Consider the following 23,264-nt stretch of genomic DNA (forward strand, 5'->3'; position numbering starts at 1 on the left):
CTTTTGTCGGAACAGTCTATGTTTAGAATTCATGTAGATAAGTACCCCTCTCATATAAGCTTTACTTGCGTCCCAAACAATTTCAATTGGAGTACCTTTATTCAGATTTATTTCAAAAAATTCTTTCAAATGCTTTTTAAGTTCTATTATATTTTTTTCATATCTAAACAAGTTCTCATTTAATCTCCAAGAACGTCTCTCAACCTTATCCATCTCGATTTCTATCCATACAGGGCTATGGTCAGTCAAAGTTCTTGGAAAAATCTTTGTTCTTTTTGTCTTAACAAATAGATCATTTGACAACAAAATAAAATCAATCCTAGAAAAGGATCTATGTCTATCGGAAAAGAAAGTGTAATCCAATTCATTTGGATTATGTATTCTCCAAACATCTTTTAGTTCCATATCTTCTTTCATATTAAAAAAGGTCTGCGGTAGTCTAATTCTAGACTTTGCCAAGCTCTTTTTGTCTAATTTAGAATCAATTACTCCATTCCAATCTCCCATAAGTAAAATAGATCTATAGTCCCATTGCAATATTTTAGTATGTAACATCTTGTAAAAATAATCCTGTTGTTGGTTGGGAGCATAAATTCCAATCAGAAGAATTTGACCATTTGCTGTGAGCAATTCGATTGCTACAAACCTACCATCTTGATCTACTTCTATAACTTTTGCTGTTAATTTTTTATTTACATAAATAACCACACCATTCTTTTTCTGCGAAGTTGAAGATATATAATGTACTCCTAATTTTGAGTTTATCAAATATTTTTGATCTTGAGTTGTAATATGCGTTTCTTGTAAACATATTATATCATTATTAAATTGTTTCAAATATGTAAATAATTTCTTCCGTTTCTGTGCTGAATTCAACCCATTAACATTCCAAGATAGACACTTAAGGGTCATCAGCCTGTTTCTGGAGCGCAGAGCAAAATATTTGAAGTTCATCCAAGAGCTTCGATCTTGCTCCTCCCATAGCTCCACTCTCTTGTGGGGTACTCTTAGCTGCCTTCTTGTCTTGTCTTTCCTGTTGTTGTTGTTGCTTTTGTTTAAGTAACTTGGATTGAGCTCTAGTTATACGTTGATCTTTAACTTCAGTCAACTGAATCAAATCCAAAATTGGAGAAGAATCCAACAAGGGCTCACTCAGAAAACCTCCTTCTGCACCTTGCACTTCTAATTCCTGCTTAGACTGTTCTTCCAATTGCCTCTCTTCACTCTCCTTAATCTCCAAAACTGTAGATGTACGTGGAGATGGTGTTCTTTCCTTAAGAATAGTACTATAAAAATGTTGTGCCTTCTCCACGGTGTTCAACCGATATCCTTCTCCCTTATATCTAAAAATTATCCCAGCTGGTGCATCCCACCGGAAGGGTATCTGTAAGTCTTTCAATTCCTTAACAAGAAAACCAAATTCTTTTCTAGCTTTCAGCATTTTAGGAGGTAATTCTTTAAAAATTACAAGTCGTGAGCCCCCCACTTGTACAGAGGTGTGAAAAGATTTTTGGAGGATTTCATTTCTAATTTCTCTCTCAGTAAAGTATATGACCACATCTCTAGGCAGTTGTCTTTGTCTGGCCACCCAAGAGTTCACTCTGTAGATTTTATCTATTTTATGAAATACCAAATCAGGATTAACTTGTAAAATCTTAGCCAAGGCTTCAGAGCAAATTTGTCTCAAGTCCTGTCTCTCCTCCTCTCGAATTCCCCGAAGCCGTATGGCAAATTCCATCGCCCGGAATTGTATCATGACAATCTCATCTTCAATTCTCTGCATTTTATTGTCTACTTCATCAATTTTATAATCATTATCTTTCATCCTAACATTAACTTCTGATTTGAGTTCTTCAACTTTAAAATCAACTTTCCCAATAAAATTTGCCAGGCCAGACGCCACTTCTGATATTTTTTTGGTCACCATATTTTGATTCTGTTTCACCATATCTTTAACTTCATTAATTTCCTGCAAAAATTCCTCATGTGATTTTTGAAGTTTATAATCTATTTCCTGTTGAGATCCTTGAAATTTGTCATCCAAAGTTTTAGAAATAAATTCTTTTAAATCTCCCACATCAAAATCTTTTTTCTGAGTCTGTATCTGTTGTGCTGGGGGAGGCTGTGCTTTATGTGTGGGAGATCCACCTCCTGCTGCCTTCACTTCCTGCTTCTTTGAGGCCATCCTGCCACGTAGGCTAGTTTTACTAAAAAGGGAAGTTCTTCTTCCTCTCCCACCTCCACAAAGACTTTTAAAAAAGTCCCCCAGATTTAATCAAATAAGAACCAAAATAAAGCAAAGTCCAATATTGAAAAGTTCCTCTCTTATTTCTCTTGTAAAAAAAAAAATACAAGCGAAGCAGCTTCGTGGCAGTTTAGAAACTTTGTAACAAAGCAAGATGAGTTCAGCAATCCACACTCGCCCGCTCGTTAACTTTGAGGCTAAGCGCCATATTTTTACAGTTCACTTTCACTCATCCGCATTTCTCAATCAAGTTAGAAAGCCAAGAAAACTCTAATACTTGCGATTCCGAGTTTCAGGGTTCAAGTAACAATATGCTGCTTATTCAGGCTGGTTTCTTTTCTTTCAATTTAAAGTTTCCTGTAGCCGGCTTGTTCTGCGAAAGCAGACTTGTCCCACGCCGCCCGGAGTTCCAGCAGGTCGAATGGGAGCCGCTCCTGTTCCCTCCCCAGAAACTGTTCCCTGGGGGGGTTGCAGGGGCTCAACCTGTACCCTGCGATCTCTCTTCAAAAATCCTAAAGATTTTTGAAGTTTTCGAGCCGCTTCTTAGTCACGAAGCGGCTCTACAAGCAGCGGGGCTGGTGGAGCTTCAAAAGGCACCGCCGCCGCCGAAGACGAGGAAACCGGAAGTCCGACCCCAATTTCGGTTGATGAACATCAAAGTTTTAAGCAAGTTTTACCCCATTTTGCCCTATTTTTCCTTGACACCATTGTTGAGTGAATCACTGCAGCTGTTAAATTAGTAACACAGTTGTTAAGTGAATCTGGCTTCCCCATTAACTTTGCTTGCCAGAAAGTCACAAAAGGGGATCACAGTGAAATTCCAGAGACATCGCAGCGACTGTTAAAACACCTGAAGTGAAAAGGCCTGAATACCATTCCTTCTAAGGCGGCAGGGGTCTCCAACCTCAGCAACTTTAAGACTTGTGGACTTCAACTCCCAGAATTCCATGGCTGGCTAAGGAATTCTGGGAGTTGAAGTCTGCAAGTCTTAAACTTGCCGAGGTTGTAGAACCCTGCTGTAAGTTTTTTCGGAAATGAGCAAACTGTCATCTTTAACTAGTGACTTTCTCTTTCTACATAGTTGACGATGAAGATGAAGAAGATTATTTCGATGATGATATTATCACACTGCGAAGATTTTTCCCTGAGAGCTGGCTCTGGAAAACCTTCGTTGTGGATCAAACCCACACGTGAGTAGAACAGAAACTCATTTACAAGTCATGTTTCATTTCTTGTGAACGCTTCATCCATGTCAGACATTGGGCTCCTGGGAACCTGGAACCAGGCGCTGAGCCCAAATATTTGCCTGTATAATTACGTACAGGTCATCCTCGACTTACAACAATTCATTTAGTGACCATTCAAAGTTACAACGGCATTGAAAAAAGGGGCTTAGAACTGTTTTTCACACTTATGACCGTAGCAGCATCCCCAGGATCACGTGATCAAAATTTAGACGCTTAGCAACTTCCTCATATTTATGATGGTTGCAATGTCCCAGGGTCACGTGGTCAACTTTTTCCATATTCTGACAAACAGAGTCAATGGGCAAGCCACATTCACTTAACAATGGTGTTACTAACTTAACAACTGCTGCGATTCGTTTAACAACTGTGGCAAGAAAGGTCCTAAAATGGGGCAAAACTCACCTAACACCTCACTTGTGTTGCTTAGCAAGAGAAAGTTTGGGCTTGATTGTGGTCGTAAGTCATGGATGGTGCAGAGGGTCGGAGAGGGTGAAAAACAGGCCTACTGGCCCTTTTCCGACCTCCAGAGGGCCTCCGGAGCCTGGGGAGGCTGTTTTCACCCTTCCGGAAGCTCGAGAAAAGCCTCTGGAGCCCGGGGAGGGCAAAAATGCGCCCCCTTCCCCCCCGCTGTAGTTCAAGAGGCCAACTAGACCACACCCACCATGGCCATGCCCACCCATTAACCGGGCAGAGAACCCCTTGCTCAAATTTTTGAAGTCCATCCCTGGTTGTGGACTACCTATAAACAGGTCTTGGAGGACTGGGATGAGGATTTAATGCAAGGGGGAAGAGTCTTATGATGACCAGTGGCTGGTCAAGATTAAAGATTTTGAAGAGTTGTATGACCTTGGTGGAAATGCCCATGATACAGAAAATGAAGAAAGCTTCTTCTTGGTGTTTTCCAGAGAAGAATTTCATCTTCCCGATTCCATCACCACGTGGGAGATCCAAGCGGTTAGCATGTCTTCTGCGAAAGGTAAACATTGATGATTTCTGCTTTTTTTGGGAACCAGACACTCACAGACTTTGCCTCTCAAAGATATAGCCCAGGCATCTCCAAACTTGGCAACTTCAAGAGTTGTGGACTTCAAGTCCCAGAATTCCTCAGCCAGCCAGGAATTCTGGGAGTTGAAGTCCACTAGTCGTAAAGCCGCTATGTTCAGAGATTCCTTATCTAGCTTCTAAATTCTGAAAAACTCTTTACTCCAATGCATCAGAAGGGCATTAGGTTACTCCCCACCGGGAGGAGGTTTCAAAAGTATTTCTAGCAGGACCATCCGATTCTGTAACAACTATGTTCCCTATGCCATCCATCTGGTGAACTCGCAGGATTCATTTTTCTCTCCATGTTTGTAGACGTATACATCCGAACTAGACTGTGTTGTTTCTCTGTGCCATATTTGTGGGTATTTATTTATTTATTTTAGAAAATTTATATTGCCGCCCACTTGCACATGGCGACTCAAAGTGGCTTACACAGATATAAAAACCATATAAAAGAAATAAAAAAGAATAAAATGAAAAATAATAAAATAATAAATTAGTAAAATTAGTAAAAGGCTCAAGGTTGACTCAGCCTTCCATCCTTTTGAAGTAGGTAAAATGAAGACCCGGAGGACCCAGATTGTGGGGGCAATAAGCTAACTTTGTATAAAAAGAACACTGCTTGGGGGGGGGGGGAGGCAAAAGCTCTACTAAGCAGGTATATACAAAAGTATGAAGTCTATTGCATAATGCATTGTAAGCAACCCTGAGTCTCCGGAGAAGGGCGGCATATAAATTGAATGAATGAATGAATGAATGAATGAATGAATGAATGAATGAATGAATAAATAAATAAATAAACCCCCACTCCCTCACCCCAGAATGTGGCTATATTCATCTATCTATCCGAAGCTCTGACAGTTAGCACACCCACCCCACCACCAGAGGTGGTATTCAGCAGGTTCTGACCAGTTCTACAGAACCGTTAGCGGAAATTTTGAGTAGTTTGGAGAACCAGTAAATACCACCTCTGACTGGCCCCGCCTCCATCTATCCTCTGCCTCCCAAGTCCCAGCTGATCAGGAGGAAATGGGGATTTTGCAGTAACCTTCCCCTGCCACGTCCACCAAGCCATGCAATGCCCACCAAGCCACGTCCACAGAACCAGTAGTAAAATTTTTTGAATCCTACCACTGCCACCCACCCCCGCTGTCATGCGCACTTCAGGCGCTTGGCAACACGGCCATATTTACGGCTGTTGGCAGCGTCCTACGGTCACACGCCTGCCTTATGCACATGCGCCCAGCCTTCTGCATGTGTGCTTTGCTCACGCGTGCGCCTTCCGTGCATGCACCTGGCCTCAAAAACGTGTCTAAATAGGACGGCATAGAGCCAGGGTAAGTGGGCGGCACCTGCAATTTCCACACCAGTTCACCTGAACTGGTCCGAACTGGCTGAATACCACCTCTGGCCAGAACTAAGCACCTCATGGGCTGGATCCAGCCTACGGGCCTTGAGTTTGACACCCCTGATTTAGATGAACGGATAGTCTGATCCATCTTCAGGCCCTTCTTAGATTTTTTTTCTCCCTGTTTCTCCCTGTGTCAGGATTTTCCCAGTCAAACAGAGGCTTTTCAGTTCAAAATCTAAACTTCCGGTAGCATACTTATGTTTCCTTAGCTCCATGCCTTGCTTGTTTCTTTTTTTGTTTATGTTTAGTAATAAGACTTCTATTATTATCCAGCTGCTTCTCTTGGCTAATGCTCAGTTCTTCGTGTGTTTTTAGGGATTTGTGTTTCAGAACCTTTCAAAGTTACAGTCTTCCAAGAGTTCCACATTTCTCTCCGGCTGCCATACTCCGTGAAACAGTTTGAACAGATAGAGCTTCGTCCAGTGTTATATAACTACCAACCTAATCCACTCAGCGTAAGTGATGTGCAAATCCATACAATGATGCAAAAAAATATTGCAGGTTAATATTACGATGAAGCCAGATCGGTTTCTAGAATATTGGGTTTTGTGGGCATTGAATTAGAAAAGGAATATAGGAAATTAATACCATACATACAGTATATCACAGAAGTGAGTACATCCACTCACATTTTGTAAATATTTCAGTATATCTTTTCATGTGACAACACTGAAGAAATGACATTTGTCTACAATGTAAAGTAGTGAGAATACAGCTTGTATAACAGTGTAAATGTGCTGTCCCCTCAAAATAATGCAACACACAGCCATTAATGTCTAAACTGCTGGCAACAAAAGTGAGTAAGTGATAATGTCCAAATAGGGTCCAAGTAGCCATTTTCTCTCCCTAGTGTCATGTGACTCATTAGTGGTACAAGGTCTCAGGTGTGAAGAGGGAGCAGGTGTGTTAATTTTGGTGTTATCACTTTCATTCTCTCATACTGGTCACTGGAAGTTCAACATGGCACCTCATGGCAATGAACTAAGGCTCTGAGGATCTGAAAAAACTGTCAACCATGGTGAGGCCTGTTCTGAGTGGAACCTGTCCTGTTAAACCGCTGTATGGTCTTGGCCACCATGCTGCAGCTCAGTTTCAGGGTCTTGGCAATCTTCTTATAGCCTAGGCCAGTGGTGAAATGTAAAATTTGTTACTACCAGTTCTGTGGGCGTGGCTTGGTGGTGGTGGGGTAATATGACTGATTGGGCGTGGCCAACATTTTTTTTTTTAACGTTTAAAACCATTTTATCTACAACCTCTTTGGCTGAAGAGGTTGTAAAAAAAATACTTTTAAAGCCTCTGACGATCCCAGCTGACTTGCCTGATCGGCAGAGGCTTTCTTTTTTTTTTTTAAAGCCTCTGATGATCCCAGCTGAGTCGCCCGATCATCAGAGGCTTTTTTTTTACTTTTAAAAGCATTTTTTCGGCCAAAGAGGTTGTAGAAAAAATGCTTTTAAAATTTTTTAAAAAGCCTCTGATGATTGCAGCTCAGCTGGGCAATGGGGGGGGTGTGCAGGGATTTTTACTACCGGTTCTCTGAACCACCTGCCTCCATCGCTACCAGATCGCACAATCCAGTCCGAACCAGGAGCATTTCACCCCTGGCCTAGGCCATCTTTATTTAGAGCAACAATTTGTTTTTCCAGATCCTTAGACTCTGAAGCAGTGGTGAAATCAAATTTTTTTTACTACCAGTTCTGTGGGCATGGTGTGGCTTGGTGGGCATGGCAGGGGAAGGATACTGCAAAATCCCCATTCCCTCCCCACTCCTGGGGGAAGGATATTGCAAAATCTCCATTCTCACCCCGCTCTGGGGCCAGCCAGAGGTGGTATTTGCCGGTTCTCCGAACTATTTAAAATTTCCGCTACCGGTTCTCCAGAACCTGTCAGAATTTGCTGGATTTAACCCCTGATCTGAAGGTTTATATCCCACCTTTATTTTTTATACACACCTCAAAGCGGTGAACATATACAAATACTCCTTCCTATTTTCCCCATAATATCAACCTTGTGAGGTGAGTGGGCTGAGAGAGAATGAGTGGCCCAGAGTCAACCAGCTAGCTTTCCTGGCTAAATTGGGACTAGAATTCACCATCTCCCAGTTTCTCACCCGGTGCCTGAACCACTAGACCAGGGGTGTCACTCAATTTCATTGAGGGACGCATCAGGGCTGTGGTTGACCTTGAGGGGCTGGGGGGCATGACCGACTGGGTGGGTGTGGCTGACTGGGTGGGTGGGCATGGCCAGCTCGATGCCGCTCACTGGGGGTGGCCAACTGGGTGGGCATGGCCAGCTTGACACCACTCCCCAAACTGCTCTCATGTTTCCTATTCGCACTAGGTAGACCGATCCAAAGTCACACTGGCCCAATGTTTCCTCATTGCATTGGGTAGACTGGGCCAAAGCAATGCGGGCCGGCCCCTTACATTTTCCAGGACGGTCCCACAGGCCGGATCCAGCCACATCGCAGGCCAGATCTGGCCCGTGGGCCTTGTATTTGACACCCCCACACTAGACTAAACCGGCGACTACAGTACAGTTCCTCCTATGTGAAAAGATAGGATAATGAAATACCCGAAGACTGGATTGTAAAATTGATACCATGTTTCCCCGAAAATAAGACCCTGTCTTATATTTTTTTGAACCCCGAAATAAGCGCATGGCCTTATTTTCGGGGAGGTCTTATTATTTTGGGGTGCGTGGAGCAAGATGGGGCTCCTCTTGCCGTCCTACCTGATTTCCAGCTCTGCGTTTAAGTATTTTGGGGGAAGGCTTATTTTCGGGGGAGGCTTATTTTAGCGCATGCGCTCAAAAACCCAATTGGGCTTATTATCAGGGGATGTCTTATTTTCGGGGAAACAGGGTAGAATTTATGGAAATGGTGAGGTTGACCAGTTTGGTCAGGGGAAAAACCAAGAAAGATTTTTTCTGAAAGACTGGAAACCTTATAGAGGCTTTTGTTGAAAGCAGAAAAGACTGAATTGATGATTTATGGATTTGGGGACTAAAAGGATTAAAAGGAAAGGAAAAGAGAATTATAAAGGAAGAGGGGAAAAAGGAAGGGAGAGTAAGATGATAGCTATTCAATGCAAAGAAAGACAGAAGCCATGATTTTATCTTTTTTTGATCTTATTTTTCCTTTCATTCTTTATACTTCTATTGTTTTTAAATAATTTTTAAAATATTTTTAAATTAAAAATTCCACAGGTAGTCCTCAACTTATGACCATTCATTTAGTGACCGTTTGAAGTGATGATGGTGCTGAAAAAAAATGACTTACGAACAGTCTTCACACTGTCCCTGTCAGGCCTGCCCCGATCTGATCCCTTAGGAAAGAAAAGCTTTTGACTCCATTTGGTTAAAGCAAAGGGTTCTTTTACTAAGGGTGTTGGTTGCAGTAAAGTCAAGCCAGCTCTGAAATCTTTCATACTCATTAGATACAAAAATAAGGTGTAGGTTTGCCCCCAGCCCATCCCTCCCCCTGGGACCAGCCCATTTCCAGACAACCAGAGCTCACCATGATTTTTTGAAAACTCTGAGATGTTTGTAGGTAATTTGCATATTTCTCATGATGCCTGTCCATGGGGTGCTGGTACAAACAGGATGCAGCTGCTCTGGTCCTTATCACCTGTGATTCCCCCCATCCTAATTCCCATCACGTACACACACAACTTTATTGCCCTCCTCCCCCTCAGTTTCCAGCTTTGATGGCCGGATGCCTGTGAGGCACCAAGCCAAATCAGACAGCGCTGACTGTCGCACAGTCATGTGATCAACATTTGGGTGCTTATAAATCACTATGCATTTACAATGGTCGAACCATCCCAGGATCATGTGACCTTTGCGACCTTCCCAGCCGGCTTACAATAAGCAAAGTCAATGTTGCAAGCCAGATTCACTTAAAAACTACAGGGATTTCTTAACAACCACAGCAAAACAGGTTGTAAAATCAGGCAGAACTCTCTTAAAGACCAACTTGCTTAGCGGTGGAAGTTCCTCTCCCAGTTGTGGTCGTAAGTCGAGGACCCCCTGCAATTTAGAAAAATAAGGACAAGCAGAAATGTATGAGTCACCATCTCAGTTTCAGTATCAGAGTAGTGTCAGAGTTTCTTGCAAAAATTAAATCCAGAAGCACACACAGATAACTGATTCAGCAGGATTCATTAACTTCTCTTTATATACATAATAATAGATGAATAAATGTACAATGCCAATAGCAGATTCTTCCAACCTGGTAGCAGTTACAAGCAAAACACAAGCAGAGGAGAGAACAGCAGAGATGGGTTTCTAATTTCAGTTCAGGAGACAGACTAGTTTCAGTTTCTCTGCACAGACTCAGAAGCTGCAGACTAAGACACGCCCTGGCTCCAGTTTGTCTCAGCTCTCTCATTGGCTGACTTAGCTGCTATGCCTATACATTGGCTGACATTGTTACTACTGTATGTCTTCCCAGTCATGAATATTCTGACAAGCAGCTGCTTGGTTGTTCTTGGAAAAGACGTTGAATATTTAAACAGATCTTGTTTCTCCTTTTTTTTGACATAGGTCTTAGTATATCTGGAGCCAGCTGAAGGGATCTGTTCCCCAGCAACACTTGGACCAGCACGGAAACGGAAGGTGGAGATTCCAGGGAACTCCGCAATTCCCATGCCCTTCGTTCTGGTGCCCATGGGGGCGAGTGACATCCCCATCACTGTTGTTGCTGTTGGCGAATGGGGGATAGGGGACAAGGTTTCCAAGAAATTACGGGTCGAGGTAAGAAGCTTCAATTACAGCACACAGGGTGACAAGTGCTCCATAATCTTGCTCCAGGTGCAAAATGGTGTTAAGTCAGGATAACGAATCTTCCAAAATCACAAAACTGCTTCTCGTTTATTTTGGCCGTGTCACAAGGGGAAAGAAAGCATGTTAGGATGAGTTAGCGGTAAAAGAAAAAAGGAAACCAGACCGCCAAAGAACACGGTGGCTGGACACCATCAAAGCTGACTCCAGACAGAGCATAAAACAACTCAAAGAAATAGTGCAAGATTGGAAGATGTGGAGAGACCGGACTCATAGAATTGCCAAGAGACAGACACAATTGAATTGATAACTACTACTACTTCTTCTTCTTCTTCTTCTTCTTCTCCTTCTCCTTCTTCTTCTTCTTCTCTACTATTAATCTTGTCATCGTTCCTATCACCCATCTCCTCCCACTTATGACTGTAACCTTGTTGCTGGTATCCTTACGATTTAAATTGACTGTTTCCTAATTTGATTTGATTGCTTATTTGTACCTACAGTATGACTATCATTAAGTGTTGTACCTTATGATTCTTGACGAATGTATCTTTTCTTTTATGTACACTGAGAGTGTATGCACCAAGACAAATTCCTTGTGTGTCCAATCACACTTGGCCAATAAAGAATTCTATTCTATTCTATTCTATTCTATTCTATTCGATTCGATTCGATTCGATTCGATTCGATTCGATTCGATTCGATTCGATTCGATTCGATTCGATTCTCCTCCTCCTCCTCCTCCTCCTCCTCCTCTTTCTTCTTTCTTCTTCGTTAAAGTGCATGGTTTTAGTTTGCCTTTACATTAGCAATTCTCCCAAAACACAATATTTTGATAAAAGAAAATTCTGCCATGAAGTATCAAAAATCTTTCTCTCCCAGTTTAATTTTTGACTAGGACTCAGGGGGTGAAACCACCTTCTTCTTCCTCTTCCTCTTCCTCCTCCTCCTCCTCCTCCTCCTCTTCTTCTTCTTCTTCTTCTTCTTCTTCTTCTTCTTCTTCTTCTTCTTCTTCTTCTTCTTCTTCCTCTTCCTCTTCCTCTTCTTCCTCTTCCTCTTCTTCATCCTCTTCTTCTTCTTCCTTCTCCTCCTCCTCCTCCTCCATCATCATCATCATCAACTCTTCTCCAAGCCAAGGATTAAACTTGCCTTTTGAATGGGGTGCTGTATGGTATATTGCCAAAGTCAGAGGAAGGAGGATCAGAAATGGCAAGGAAATCCTGGCTGATTCCACTCTTAATAGTAGCTAAACATAGCAATTTCAAATGACAAAGGCTTCGTAAATCCTGCTAAAATGCAAAACAAAAAACAAAAAAAAACCCACATCACCAAATTTACAAAGCAATTTTATAGGTTTTTTCTGGATTAGAGACAAAGAGATACAAATATCCCGCAGCTTTTATGCAAAATTCTCCAGACAGATGACCACATTTGCTAGTTGTGCTTATATTTATCGCGCCTACTTGGTTCACAAATGCCATTCATCTTTTATCACTTGATAATAATAGCTGCATAACCATGTAAAAATTGGAACTGGAAGAGAACTAGATGGAACTAAAGATTGCAATTAAAGGAGAAGAAGGTTCAAACTCAAGTTTGCTTCTTTATAGATTGACTTCTTCATAAAGTTCTTTTCTTTTTCTTTATTATTTTTTCTTTCTCTTCTTTTTCTCAATTTCCTTTGTTTCTTTCCTTTCTGCACCTTCTACTTCGCCTTTTTATTCTTTTAGGGTTTTTTAGTTTGATCGATGTGTTTTTATTATTGTAATTATAATTCTTAATAAAAAATACTATTTTTTTTTTAAAAAAGAACCTGATGCTTAGTCACACCTGTTTCATTTCTTCTCCCTTTTCAGAAAGAGGGTGCCATCAGTATAGAAGAATATACCATTCCTCTGGAAAGCAAAAGTAAGATGGGATGGAGCTCATTAAATGGCTCGTGTGAGGTGCTGTCGCCGGGGCAGGGTGGGGGGATGGGGAGTGATTTTCGTATATTAATTTATTATATGACTCTTATTAGTTTTATTGTTTTTATATGGGGTGGCTCAGTGGCTAAGACGCTGAGCTTGTTGATCGAAAGATCGGCAGTTCAGCGGTTCGAATCCCTAGTGCCACGTAACGGGGTGAGCTTCTGTTACTTGTCCCAGCTTCTGCCAACCTAGCAGTTCGAAAGCACGTTAAAAAAATGCAGGTAGAAAAATAGGGACCACCTTTGGTGGGAAGGTAACAGCGTTCCTTGCGCCTTTGGCGTTTAGTCATGCCGGCCACATGACCATGGAGACATCTTCGGACAGCGCTGGCTCTTCGGCTTTGAAATGGAGATGAGCACCGCCACCTAGAGCCGGGAACGACTAGCACATATGTGCGAGGGGAACCTTTACCTTTAAGCCGCTTTGAGTTTCCATGTGCAAATAGGCAGCAATATAAATTCCATAAAGAAATAAATAAAAAAGAAAGACGTTGGGTCAGTGGTAAAAATTTTATTGACTACTTCAGGGAACAGACCCGCAAAGAATTGGAGTTCATTACTCCAGAATAGCACTTAAGTCCTGTCCACTACAGGTAGTCCTTGACTTATGACCACAATTGAGCCCCAAATTTCCAATGCTAAGTGAGATAGTTGTGCAGTGAGTTTTGCCCCATTCTACAATCTTTCTTGCCACAGGTGGGAAGCGAATCACTGCAGTTGTTAAGTGAGTCACAAGGTTGTTAAGAGAATCTGGCTTCCCTATATAACTTTGCTTGTCAGAAAGTCACAAAACATGACCTGAGGACACTGCAACCGTCATAAATATGAGTCAATTACCAAGTCTCTGAATTTTGAGCACCTGACCACGGGGATGCAACATTCAGAGATGTATCTGCTGTAAAAATAGCCCATGTTGAACTGTTTAGTACAGTCAAACATTAGTACAAGAAATCTTTTAGGACATTTTGTATTATGTCCTAAACCCTTCCATGATAGATTTTTAAAGTCATAAAATGTTTTATAAAATTTGTCAAATTTAAATCCCATGAGAGATTCATGGGTCCCAGAATTTGGATGCTTTCTGTAAACTAGCCCATTTGAAGTATCTTGGTTCAAAACATTTATTTTTATTTTTTAATTTGATTTATATGCCGCCCTTCTCCGGAGACTCAGGGCGGCTTACAATGCGTTAAGCAATAGCCTTCATACTTTTGTATATTTATACAAAGTCAGCTTATTGCCCCCACAAACTGGGTCCTCATTTTTACCTTAGAAAGGATGAAAAGCTGAGTCAACCTTGAGCCTGGTGAGATTCGAATTTACAGTAATTGCAGACAGCTGGTGTTAATCACAATGCTTTCAGTCTGCTGAGCCACCAGGCCCTTCATTTTACCCTATGGTGCACCATTTCACCCAGTTAAAGATAATTGGAATGGAATGGAATGGAATGGAATGGAATGGAATGGAATGGAATGGAATGGAATGGAATGGAACAGAGCATGGATGAGATGGGATGGGATGGGATGGGATGGGATGGGATGGGATGGGATGGGATGGGAAGGGAAGGGAAGGGAAGGGAAGGGAAGGGAAGGGAAGGGAAGGGAAGGGAAGGGAAGAAGGGAAGGAAAGGAAAGGAAAGGAAAGGAAAGGAAAGGAATGGAATGGAATGGAATGGAATGGAATGGAATGGAATGGAATGGAATGGAATGGAATGGAATGGAACAATGAATGGAACAAAACGGAACAGAATAGAATTCTTTATTGGCCAAATATGATTGGACACACAGGAATGACAGGAATCAGAGTTTTTATGGTACATAGTTTCCACTGGCTAAATAACATGTTGCCTGTTCTTTAATTTGGCTATGAGGAAGGGCTAATGGACTAGAAAGGAAAAGTTACACAGTTACTACCCTTAGCCACTAGAAATCTCTTCTGATCATACCTGTTCCAACATCTGGCATGTCTGGGTGAAGGATGGTATTTCTGAGGGGGAGAGGAAGCTATCAGAGGCATGATTTCTAAACGATTTGCGAGGACTTTAGAAAATGCTGCATGGGAGCAATATGGAGTTGATTTTTTACCATCTTTGTTTGGATTAGACGATGCCGCCAAATATCTGAAGATTTCAGGTGAATTGCCATCCAACGCCATTCCTGATGGAGACTTCAAGATGAGCGTCCGTCTGACAGGTGAAGAGCAAATTTGAGGTTTTTGATGCCAAGCCTGCTTAGCTTTCTATTCACTACCAGGGCTGCAGTGGTGTAATTTCAGATAAGTTTCCCCAACCAGGCCCTCTTAGCAGAATAATAGCCTAATATAGTTGGAAGGGAGCTTGGAGGTCTTCTAGTCCAACCCCCCTCCTCAAACAGGAAACCCTACACCACTTTAGACAAATGGTTATCCAACATCTTCTTAAAAACTTCCAGTGTTGGAACACCCACAGCTTCTGGAGGCAAGTCGTTCCACTGATTAATTGTTCTAACTAACACGAAAGTTTTTGTCTGAAGTTGCCTTGCAAGAGCTATTTAGATATTCTTTAGATGCTAACGTATATTGTTCTACTGGTTTCAAACGGAGATAGCCAGCATCGCTGTTATGTTGCTTATTTTTACTGAGCAGACTCCGATCCAACTTTGCTGGCTCATATTGCGGCAAAATGAGCTGGAAATAAATTTATTTTTATTTTATTTTATTTTATTTCGAATTTATATACCGCACCTTCTCCCAAGGGACTCAGGGCGGTATACAGCCAGATAAAAACATACAATACAAACATTAAAAACAATTAAAAGAATATATATTAATTTGGCCCCAGTATAAAATTGAATAAAGGAATAAAAATAAATATTATCTGCGAAAAAGAGGGGACGTTTCCCAGCCTGGTCCCCAAGTTGATGCGCCTGGCAGTTCAATCCTATTTTAGAAGTGAAGCTAAGAAGCAGCTTCCATTGGACTTGTCAGGCTTTCATTACAGCTAGTCCTCGACTTACGATCCCAATTAGCCCATTGCTAAGTGGTACGGTCATAAAGTGAGTCATCACATGACCATGCCCGATGAAGACATTTTTTGCTACAATTGTTAAGTGCACCCAGATTCCTCCATGGACTTTGCTTGTCGGAAGTCGACTGGAAAGATTGCAACTGATCCCAGAGTCAATGCAAGCCATCATAAGTCCAGGCCAGTTGCCAAATTTACTGAATTACAATCGGGTAAACATTTGTTCATCTTCACACAGGATCAGTTCCCGCTGACACCCTTCAGAGTTCTCTGGATCCCGATGGCATCTCCTCCCTGCTGCGGGTGCCACACGGATGTGCAGAACAGACCATGATAATGATGGCCCCTGCGGTCTATGCCATGCACTACTTGGACCAGACAGAGCAGTGGCTCCATCTGAAACCGGAAAGCAAAGAAGTGGCCCTAGCAAATCTCCGCACAGGTAGCTATGACACACACAGGAGGATGGGCTGCCTGATCCTTAGTAATAATGAGAACATTGGGGGGGAACCTCTTGGGCCATATCAGCCGATCAGTGGTGGGTTCCTCCCGGTTTGGCCCGGTTCTCCCGAGCCGGGAGCGGTGACGATATTACGTCACCGAACCGGATCTGCCGCCTCCCCGCTCTCCCCCGTGTTATTCTTACCTTTTATTTGGCCCCACCCCCAATCTATTGCTGCCTCCTGAGTCCCAGCTGATGGCTGGAGGGAAAAAAAACTGTTTAAACTCTTGCCGCGGGGCTTCAAAGGGCCGCCCTACAGCTGATCAGTGTTAAAAGAAAACAAATGAGTAGACCAATGCCTGCAAAAATACATGAGTAGATCAGTGCCTGCAAAAATAAATGGGTAGACCAGTGCCTGCAAAAATAAATGGGTAGACCAGTGCCTGCAAAAAATAAATGGGTAGATCGGTACAACTCTGCAAGCAGTTAAAAGCCTGGTAGACCAGTACCTATGCTAAATCCTAAAGAATTGTCACATGACCATCAAGCCACGCCCACAAAAAAAGCCACGCCCACAGAACTGGTAGTAAAAAATGTTAGAACCCACCCCTGCAGCTGATAAATCGAAAAGGAGCACCAGCACTAATTGATTAACGTCTGTATCATCACCCTACTGACTTTCTCTGGAGCCAGGGTCTCCAAACTTGGCGACGTTAAGACTTGTGGACTTCAACTCCCAGAATTCCTCAGCCAGGCCTGCTAGCTTGGAAATTCTGGGAATTGAAGTCCACAAGTCTTAGAGTTGCCAAGTTTAGAGAGCCCTGCTTTGGAGCAATGACCATCTGATAATGTTCGATTTAATCAACAATTCTCTATTAAATGTGCCTGGTCAAATCCTCCTCCTAGCCCAGGGATCCCCAACCTGTGGACCAGTGGTGAAATGCAAATTTTTTTGCTACCAGTTCTGTGGGCGTGGCGTGGCTTGGGGGGGGGGTCATGTGACTGGGTGGGCGTGGCCAACTTTTTATTTTTTTACTTTTTGAAGCATTTTTTACTACCTATTTGCCTGACCCAGTAGTAAAAAATGCTTTAAAAAGTTTTTGAAAAAGGTTCCGACGATCACAGCTGTGCCGTGCGATCGTTGGAACCTTTTTTTTACTTTTTAAAAACATTTCTGTACTACCGGTTCACCCAAACCGGTAGTTTTTATCACTACTGGTTCGCCTGAACCAGAGTGAACCAACAGCATTTAACCCCTGCGTGTGGGGTTTGCAACCGGGCTGCAGAAATGTCCAGCAAGCACACACGCTCCATCTAAGTGAGCGGCAGGCGTGCATCAATGCCGCTTGTGCAAATGGAGCTGCACACATACATGCTTGCCAGCTGCTCCATCCCTTCTCCCCCACCATCGGTCCACAAAGCCAGAAACATTGGGAAACTCTGCTCTAGCCTATGCAACAAGAAATGGTGTAAGCCCTCAGTTGAAAGTGTATGCAGATATGAAACCAGTCTTTCTCCTTCTCAAAAAGCACCATTAAGTTCTTTTCTCTTTCATTGTTTGTGTTGCAGGCTATACTAGAATTCTCACTTATCGGAAAAATGATGGGTCTTATGGAGCTTGGTTCAACACCCCCAGCAGCACCTGGTAAGAGGTAGCCATGGAAAAGAGGTTGGGTGTCAGCCACAGGGAAGAGAGGAGTGAGCTTGAGTGAGGAATCATAGAATTGGAAGCAGGGGTGAAATCCACTTACCTTCACTACCGGTTCGCAAACGTGAGCGTGCACCTCCTCCATGCATGGACAGAGTTGCCTGCGCATGTGCAGAGGGTCAAAAATGGGACGTGATGACATCCAGGCGGGTGGGCGGAGCCTCCCGTCACCGGGATTACCGGTTCACTGGAGCCGGATAGAACCAGCTGAATTTCACCACTGGTTGGGAGATACCATAGAGATCTAATCCTATCTGTGTTCAGGGTGGAATGCACCAGTGCCCCTCTAACAGATGATGGTGTCCGAGTATTTTTAAAGATCTCTAATGAAGAGAAAGTCACCATGTCATATGGCTGCCTGTTCCACTGATTGACAGCTCTGTTTTGCCAAGTGTGAGGCAATGATCAGGACAACTGGTTCTTTTGGACCCAGAGACAATGAACAGTCCAGCAAATACAGAATAACAGAGCTGGAAGAGATTTTAAGCTTTATTATCTAAAGCAAAAGATTTAAAAGCATAACATAAAAAACATACCTACCAACAAAATGACACCCAAATCTTTGTCAAGCTGCCAGCAGCTCCTTAATGATAGCAGAGGTAAGCCAATGGTAGCCAATTTTCACAGTACCTAGTGCTAGGTACCATGCAAAAGCTCCCAACTATTAACAGCCTCCTTGCCTTTTAGTCTCTGGAAAACTAGGGAGGGTACTACGTTTATATCAGGAACACTGAAATGCTTCCGGGTTGAGAGGAATAGCTGGTGACATCACCTGTGGGGGGGGCACCAGTTAGAGGCTGCTTTCATGTTCCTGTTAAGTTGCCCACCGAAGTGGTACCCATCTACTTGTGGTCGCATGCTGGGTTGACAAGAGCTGGAGCGAGTGACAGGAGCTCACCCCATCCTGCGGCTACCAGGTTTTGAATACAAGCCTGCCGATTGTTAACTCAGTGTCCTAACCACTAGGGATGGTGCTAGGCTGAGATATCTTTTAGTGTGGGATAGGAGGATCCTAGAATGAGATTTTTTTACCCATCAGTTGTCCAGTTTGTAGCTCTCCCTCCTGTTTCTGAAGATTATTCCCATGGACCATTACAATATGTAATTACAATATTACAAAGCTGTCCATCTGTTAGCTATAAGTCACGACAGGGTTCTTAGCCCAATATGCCTTTTGCCAAATAGGCTCTGAGGTAGACAGGTAGATCAATATATTTTTATTTATGCATAAGTAAAGGATACGTCTCCCACAGGTGCAAAGTGAGAAGACCCCCTTCAGAAAGGAGAGCAATCACTTCATATACAGATCAAACATGCAGGGTTTGGAATGCGTTTTTCAGCTGGCCAGCATCATTTGAGTCATCAAGCATCTAGAGCAGGGGTCCCCAACCCCTGGTCCATGGACCGACACCAGTCCGTGGCATGCCAGCAACCAGGATGCAGGCAGCATGAATAACCACTCCCCCTCCAGTCCACAGAAAAATCTTTCTCCATGGAGCTGGTCCCTGATGACCAAAAGGTTGGACGGCCCTGATTTAGAGAGCACGCCCACTAATTATACATGTACATTTCATGATGATGATAATGTTATCCAATCAGTCATGTCTGACTCTTGGTGACCCTATGGGCCATAGATGTGTCAGTCCACATCTTCCAACCTTTCACTTCGTGGAACTGTTCTATGCTCTGGCCGGTATCAGCTTTGATAGTGTCCAGACATCATGTTCTTTGCAGCCTTTTACTGCTAACCCTTCCAAACACACATTAATTTGCTTCCTCCAGTGAGTAACAATTCACATCATCCCCTAATAATCTTAGCATGACCTTGTTAATGACCAACTGAATATTCAGGAGGTGTGATTTGTACGTTATGAGTTTACGAGATATTAAAGTTCTACCTTCTAGGTCAGGGGTGTCAAACTCAAGGATACGGCCCACGGGGTGCTTAGTTCTGGCCCACGGAGCCACCCTGGAAACAGTGAAGGACCAGCTTGTGGTGCCTCTGCCAGTAAAAACGGGCTCCCGAGCTCTATTTTGACTGGCAGAGGGTTGCAGGAGGCTGTCGCAGCTGAAAAGTTGGTTTGCTTTTCAGGGTTCTGACGGATGCCCTAATTAAATCATGAGCCTCGAGTTAAGCTTCAAAAGAAATCCAGTTATTTATTAGGAGCTTCATGTCGGCACGTTCCCAAGTGAAGCCAGCTCTGATCCTACGTAATTTATAACCCTGTTTCCCCCCTCCCTCTAGGGTGTGTCATCAATCACATTCGCCAACAGAGCAATTTCGCAGCTTGTAGAGGTCACTCCTCTCCGGCTGCTGTGGGTAACCCTGGGATACAGCCTTGAGAAAGATAAGCATGGGATGTGCATCTGTCTTTGGCTGACGTGCCGTTTCTCCAGTTTCCTATCCCCCCTGGCCTATAGCAACTCGAGAACAGGCCAGGGATGCTTTGCAAGTTGACACGGAGCTCTTGAGCCCATTTTTGCTGGCAGAGCACTCAGGTCACCACAGGTGCCGAGACGAGTGACGTTGAGCTGGCCACAGCCCCCCAATCGCCCCCCCTGAGGTCAAACACAACCCTGATGCGGCCCTCAGTGAAATCGAGTTTGACACCCCTGTTCTACGTGGTTCTCCTCTTTGGTCCATCTGAGCCGAGTCTTCTCAGAATTTCAAATTTTTGCTTGTCACTTCAACGGAGCTAGAAACAGTAATCCAGGGTGCTCCTTGTTACCGAAAATAGTTATTCAAAAGGTCCCCTTCTCCTGCTCCCATCACATCATCCTCCCTTTTAAACTGGGTTGCCTGCTAGCATCCCCATCCGTACTTCCAGGAGTGCCGAGAGTTCACTCATTTCACTTTTGCTTCAGGCTCACAGCTTTTGTGGTGAAGGTTTTGTCCCTGACTCGGATGTACCAGGAGGTGGAAAGTGCTGGGATCTGGGGATCAGTGCAGTGGATTCTGAAACAGCAACAGAGCGATGGTTCTTTCACAGACTCCCACCCTGTCTATCACCGAGAGATGCAGGTGAGGTCTTGGCTTGTCCCCTCAGGTTTGGCTCATTTCTTCACTTCTTTTTGCGACTCTCGTGCCTCAAAATTAATCATGATGTTCTGGTCCTCATACTTGAGTTTTTCTCTCCCCCCCCTCTTTTTGTCCCCAGGGCGGCGTGGGTGGCCTTCGTGGGGGAGCCGCGCTGACAGCCTTTGTCACCATCGCGCTGAAGCAAGCTTTGCCTTTGTATGAAGCCAAAGAGGAGGAAGAAGAGGCAGAAAGGCAGAAACAGGAGCAGCTGAGCCAACTGGTATGAGGCCACCACTGTGCTTTCCCATGTGAAAACGTTGCTTTTAGGGCGTGGAATCCAGGACCCTGAATTCTTTAAAAAGGGAAGAAAGTTACTAGTCCTCATGAATGTTCCAGTCAGTGGGTAGTTTGCATGTGCTAAAGTAGAATTATGAATATGAGAGCTTGGCACGGTAAAATGATTAAGAATATTAGTTTATTCCCTGGTTTAAATCTTATTAAATAAAATAGCTTTTACTGATCCCCCTCTTCTATAGAAAAATGAGAAACTGGGACTGGAGACTCAGTTCTCGAATAAAGCTCCTTTCTCAGATTTGGTTGGGTCACTCCGATCCTTTTATATACACATTGGAAGCAACCTGCCCAGTGGTGGGTTTCAAAATTTTTTACTACCGGTTCTGTGGATTTGGCTTGGTGGGCGTGGCATGGCTTGGTGGGCGTGGCTTGGCGGGCTTGGCAGGGGAAGGATACTGTAAAATCTCCATTCCCTCCCCACTCCAGGGGAAGGATACTGCAAAATCCCCATTTCCTCCCGATCAGCTGGGACTTGGGAGGCAGAGAATAGATGGGGGCGGGGCCAGTCAGAATTTTTACTACCGGTTCTCCCAACTACTCAAAATTTCCGCTACCGGTTCTCCTGAACTGGTCAGAACCTGCTGAAACCCACCTCTGAGCCTGCCCCATGTTACCCTTTGTCTACAGCAATGTTTCTGAACCTCAGCAATTTTAAGATGCGTGGACTTCAACTTCCAGAATTCTTCAATGAACATTCTGGATTCATCATTCATTAGTCCATGCTGCTTTGGGAACTCTGGGAGTTGAAGTCCACATATGACAAAGTTGCTGAGGTTCCGAAAAACTGCTGTACAGTTTAATAGCAAGAAATGTGTAATAAATAATAATAACAACAACAACAACAACAACCAACCCGTCTGAGCATCTGGCTGACTTTGCGATGATTTTTATTATTGTTGTTGTTGTTGTTATTGTTATTGGAACAGTTTCCATCCTGTGACGATATCTATAACACTGTCAAACATCCAGATTTGCCTATCCCAGGTCCTTGGTACGGACTTGATAGGTAGACAAAAATGCCAAATTCAGTTTGAATATTTGGCTGATTGTGCGAATAATAATAACAGCAACAACAAAACAACAACCAGGAGCCTGGTTTAGCTCAACAGACAGAAGCACTGTAATTTAACACCAGCTGTCTGCAATTAAAGTAAGATCGAATCTCGCCAGGCTCAAGGTTGACTCAGCCTTCCATCCTTTCTAAGGTAGGTAAATTGAGGACCCAGTTTGTGGGGGCAATAAGCTGATTTTGTATAAATATACAAAAGTATGAAGGCTATTGCTTAACGCACTTTAAGCCGCCCTGAGTCTCCGGAGAAGGGCGGCATATAAATCAAATAAAAAAAAACAAAAACAAATTGAAGATTAACCAATAATAATAATAATAATAATAATAATAATAATAATAATAATAATAATAATAAGCGTGACCTGGCCATCAAAACTACATGGCTATGGATGAAATATGTGATACCCATTGTCATCGGGGCACTTGGTACATCTTAAGAAGGTACTTGGTTGATACCTAGGACACTGGCAGCAACCTGTATCAACCATTAGCACCAGTCAATGGGGTTTGTGATGCATCTTTGAATGTTCAGTTGACTGAGTTTCATGTTTAATGAATAAAGTAAATAATAATAACAACAACAACAACAACAACAACAACAACAACAACAACAACAATAATAATAATAATAATAATAATAATAATAATAATATATGTGATTGGTGCTAATGGTTGATACGGGTTGCTGCCACGGTCCTAGGTATCAACCAAGTATCTTCTTAAAATATACGATGTTCCGAGTAGCGCAGTTTTTTGCAGTTCCGCTGGTGTTATTGCAGGAAGCTGCAATTTCTTGATGTGTTTTGTAAAATTCTTGGACATGGTACCAAGTGCCCCGATGACAATGGGTATCACTGTTACATGTTTCATCCGTAGCTGTGTAGTTTTGATGGCCAGGTCGCAATATTTTGTGATTTTTTTCCAGTTCTTTTTCTTCGACTCTGGCGTCTCCTGGTACAGTGATATCAATAAACTGTAC

At 43.1% G+C, this 23,264-nt stretch overlaps 1 protein-coding gene across 1 annotated transcript in view; it reads left to right on the forward strand.

Annotated features, from left to right (window-relative positions):
* Positions 1-23,264, forward strand: part of LOC139312055 (complement C4-B-like) — an 88,127-nt gene that overhangs the window by 35,077 nt on the left and 29,786 nt on the right. The window contains exons 16-25 of the mRNA XM_070936577.1: positions 3,327-3,435; positions 4,398-4,468; positions 6,263-6,402; positions 10,490-10,699; positions 12,580-12,631; positions 14,795-14,884; positions 15,932-16,135; positions 17,705-17,780; positions 20,709-20,865; positions 21,002-21,142. Of these exons, the coding sequence (XP_070792678.1) occupies positions 3,327-3,435; positions 4,398-4,468; positions 6,263-6,402; positions 10,490-10,699; positions 12,580-12,631; positions 14,795-14,884; positions 15,932-16,135; positions 17,705-17,780; positions 20,709-20,865; positions 21,002-21,142 (1,250 nt within the window). The remainder of the gene's footprint in view (positions 1-3,326; positions 3,436-4,397; positions 4,469-6,262; positions 6,403-10,489; positions 10,700-12,579; positions 12,632-14,794; positions 14,885-15,931; positions 16,136-17,704; positions 17,781-20,708; positions 20,866-21,001; positions 21,143-23,264) is intronic.

The sequence above is a fragment of the Pituophis catenifer genome, unplaced genomic scaffold (assembly GCF_029215685.1).
Source record: "Pituophis catenifer annectens isolate HBS135680 unplaced genomic scaffold, rPitCat1.0.hap2 SCAF_2, whole genome shotgun sequence".
NCBI lineage: Eukaryota > Metazoa > Chordata > Lepidosauria > Squamata > Colubridae > Pituophis > Pituophis catenifer.